Source organism: Octopus bimaculoides, chromosome 4, assembly GCF_001194135.2.
Source record: "Octopus bimaculoides isolate UCB-OBI-ISO-001 chromosome 4, ASM119413v2, whole genome shotgun sequence".
Lineage (NCBI taxonomy): Eukaryota > Metazoa > Mollusca > Cephalopoda > Octopoda > Octopodidae > Octopus > Octopus bimaculoides.
Window position 1 is genome coordinate 117,182,722 of NC_068984.1, and position 3,610 is coordinate 117,186,331.

A 3,610-nucleotide genomic window follows, 5' to 3' on the forward strand; every position below is an offset into this window, starting at 1 on the left:
CATACATATATATATATATATATATATATATATGTATGAAATTATATGTATGTAAATATACACACATGTATGTATGTATGTATGTATGTATGTATAGGTATATGTATACATACATATTTCGAGAGAGAGACAGACATGCCCACACATACACACACACAAATATGAAAATGTATTTATGTATGCATGTATATATATGTGTGTGTGTGTGTTTATTTATATGAATATATGTCCTGTATGTATATATAGGTATATTTATTAACGCACATGCATATATACACATATAAATGCATACGTTCACACATACACACACACACACACACACACACACACACACACACACACATATATATATGTATATATATGTATGTATGTATATATGTATATATGTATGCATGCATGTATGTATGTATGTATGTATGTATGTGTGTGTGGATATTTGTATGATCATGGAGAATTATTATAAACTTACGAAGCAAGATATTCATTTAATATTTTTTGGTATTGAATCCTTCTTACAGTTTTATTCCTGTTCTAAAGTCTTTCTGTTGCAGCCCTCTAAACCGTTTAAGAGTTGCTCATATATTTTCATTTACCCCGATTTAAGCTCACGTCGCTAAAAATTAATTAAGGTGTACCTCTATTGCGTTGATGTGAGTCTTACTGTCTTTATATATATATGTGCACACGCATCAATATACATACACACGCTCATTGTATGTGTATGCGTTTTCTTGTGTGTGTGACCGTATGCATGCGCGAGTGGGTGTGTGTGTGTGGGTGGGTGGGTGTATGCGCATGTATGTCTTTGTGTGCGTGCGTGTAGACATGCACATATACACAGTGTCTGCATATAAACGTATATATTCGCTATTTTCTTCAGAGAGAACTTCTAAGTGAGACATTTTTTTCGTTCAGCTGCCAACTTTTCAAGAAACTATACGCAAAATCAAGCAGGGAACAAACTTCCAGTGATACAAAATAATATATAAAGAGGAAGACAAAGAGAAAGAGAGAGAGACAGAGAGAAATACTGAGAAAGAGGAAGAGACAGAGATAAATATACAGAGATATTTATATATATATATACATAAATATATGTACATTTAAATCTTTCCATATATTTATATACATATATATATACATATATATATATATAATTCATATATATTTTACAAACACACATGATGATAAGAAGCAAAGAGTTATGTTTGGTAATGATGCAACTTTGTATAGGTAAGTAAAATATATTTTCTTAAGTTTTATGTGCAATAATTTCAAAAAGAAAAAAGAAAAAAAAAAGACATATATGAACACAAACACATATTCACACTTACGGACAGATACAGTTTCATTCAAACAAAACTTCTGGGCGCAGATGTGGTCTCGTGGTAAGACATTTGGTTCCCAGCCACATAGTTCAGGGTTCATTCCGACTGCGTGGCACCTAGGGCCAGTGCCTTCTACTATACGTACCGAGTAAAATCTTGTGAGAGGATTTAGTAGACGGAAACAAAAAGAAGCCCGTTGTATATATAAAACAAATACATACGTACACATGAACAAATAAATAAATAAATAAATAGATAAATAAACTGCTGTTGGTTTATTTATGTCGCCGAAATTTAGTGGTTTGCAAAAAGCCTGATGTAGATTTGTTCGACTAAAAGATTTCTGAAGTTGGTGCTCCAGCACGACAGTAGTCCAATGATTGAAAAGCTGAAAACAAATGATAATATAAAAATATTGAATTTGATGGAATATATGACGGACTTTACTCCTTCCTCTTTTTTCTCTTCTATCTACACACACACACACACACACACACACACACACACACACACACACACACACACACATACAAAAGGGGTCCAGAAAATTTAGCCTAAGTCCTAAAAATACAAAAACTCAGTGTTTGGTGTTACTGGCAAAGGTCGTCCAGGAAAAGGGATCCTGAAATTGCGATGCGTCTTGTAAACCGCTAAATACGGCTTAGTCATTTGTGGTTGGCACTCCGTCGGTTACGACGACGAGGGTTCCAGTTGATCCGATCAGCGGAACAGCCTGCTCGTGAAATTAATGTGCAAGTGGCTGAGCACTCCACAGACACGTGTGCCCTTAACGTAGTTCTCGGGGAGATTCAGCGTGACACGGAGTATGACAAGGCTGACCCTTTGAAATACAGGCACAACAGAAACAGGAAGAAAGAGTGAGAGAAAGTTGTGGTGAAAGAGTACAGCAGGGTTCACCACCATCCCCTGCCGGAGCCTCGTGGAGCTTTCGGTGTTTTCGCTCAATAAACACTCACAACGCCCGGTCTGGGAATCGAAACCGCGATCCTACGACCGCGAGTCCGCTGCTTTAACCAGTGGGCCATTGCACCTCTACTTGAACACTATTTTACACACACAAAAGTTTACTCGGTCGGACTTAACATCCTGGTTGTTGAATGTACTTGTGGTTGTTGTTGTTGTTTAGCTGCTGGTCAGCCCTGATTAAGGAGATATTTCATCAGTCATTCCAACTGTACCTCTCCTCGTAACTTTTTTTTTTAACCCTGCTGTATCTAGAACCGCGTTATCCATTGTACTACGTTGTTTTTCATGTAGATTTAGCTGTTATATCTAGCATTTTGATCGACTCCATAGATGCTCTCTCGTTTCATCGATTCTCTCATCGATTATAAACACTCACGCAGTATTTATTACGACACATTGATAGAATGAAATGTATACACACATATAACCAAGAGCAATTTACACGCTAACATTTTTTCACATTCATTCAAATGCAACAAATATTTATAAGAAATTTATTTTGTCATTGTAATGCGTGGCTGAGCGGTTAAGGTGAAGACTGAGTTCGATTCCTGGCTCAGGCGGGTGCTTGAGTAAGGTATTTCATTTTGTTGTGTTCAAGTCTAGCTAGCTGAAATGAGTACCAGGTTAGTGCAAGTACAGACATCTCTCCTTCCAGCCATCACATCCGGCATGTTCTGCTGGCTCAAGGATGGAAGGGTCGAGAAGGTACCTGTATCGGCTCACAACCACAGACACCAAGCATATACAGAAAACGTATGGCATATAGTATATACTACCATGTCATACTCGTAGGTGGCGGTTGTAGTATTTTTTACTATTAACGGCATTTATATATACATATATATAAATACATACACAAACACACACATATATATAATACAAACACGCACACATATATATATGTAATATATATATATATATACATATTTAAACATACATATATATATATATATAGGCGTAGGAGTGGCTGTGTGGTAAGTAGCTTGCTTACCAACCACATGGTCCCGGGTTCAGTCCCACTGCGTGGCATCTTGGGCAAGTGCCTTCTACTATAGCCTCGGGCCGACCAATGCCTTGTGAGTGGATTTGGTAGACGGAAACTGAAAGAAGCCCGTCGTATATGTGTATATATATGTGTATGTGTGTGTGTGTGTGTTTGTATGTCTGTGTTTGTCCCCCCAACATCGCTTGACAACCGATGCTGGTGTGTTTATGTCCCCGTAACTTAGTGGTTCGGCAAAAGAGACCGATAGAATAAGTACTAGGCTTCCAAAGAATAAGTCCTGGGGTCG

The 3,610-nt window shown here is 37.5% G+C and overlaps 1 protein-coding gene across 5 annotated transcripts in view; it reads left to right on the forward strand.

Moving 5' to 3' along the window:
• LOC106882736 (uncharacterized) overlaps positions 1 to 3,610 on the forward strand; it is a 43,310-nt gene that overhangs the window by 2,034 nt on the left and 37,666 nt on the right. For 3 of the 5 annotated variants that reach the window (XM_052967378.1, XM_052967381.1, XM_052967380.1), the window contains exon 2: positions 883 to 1,233. In XM_052967378.1, the coding sequence (XP_052823338.1) occupies positions 1,182 to 1,233 (52 nt within the window). In that variant the 5' untranslated portion in view covers positions 883 to 1,181. Of the gene's footprint in view, positions 1 to 536; positions 651 to 882; positions 1,234 to 3,610 lie in introns of those variants that run through there. The other 2 variants (XM_052967379.1, XM_014933512.2) reach the window with 2 other exon arrangements.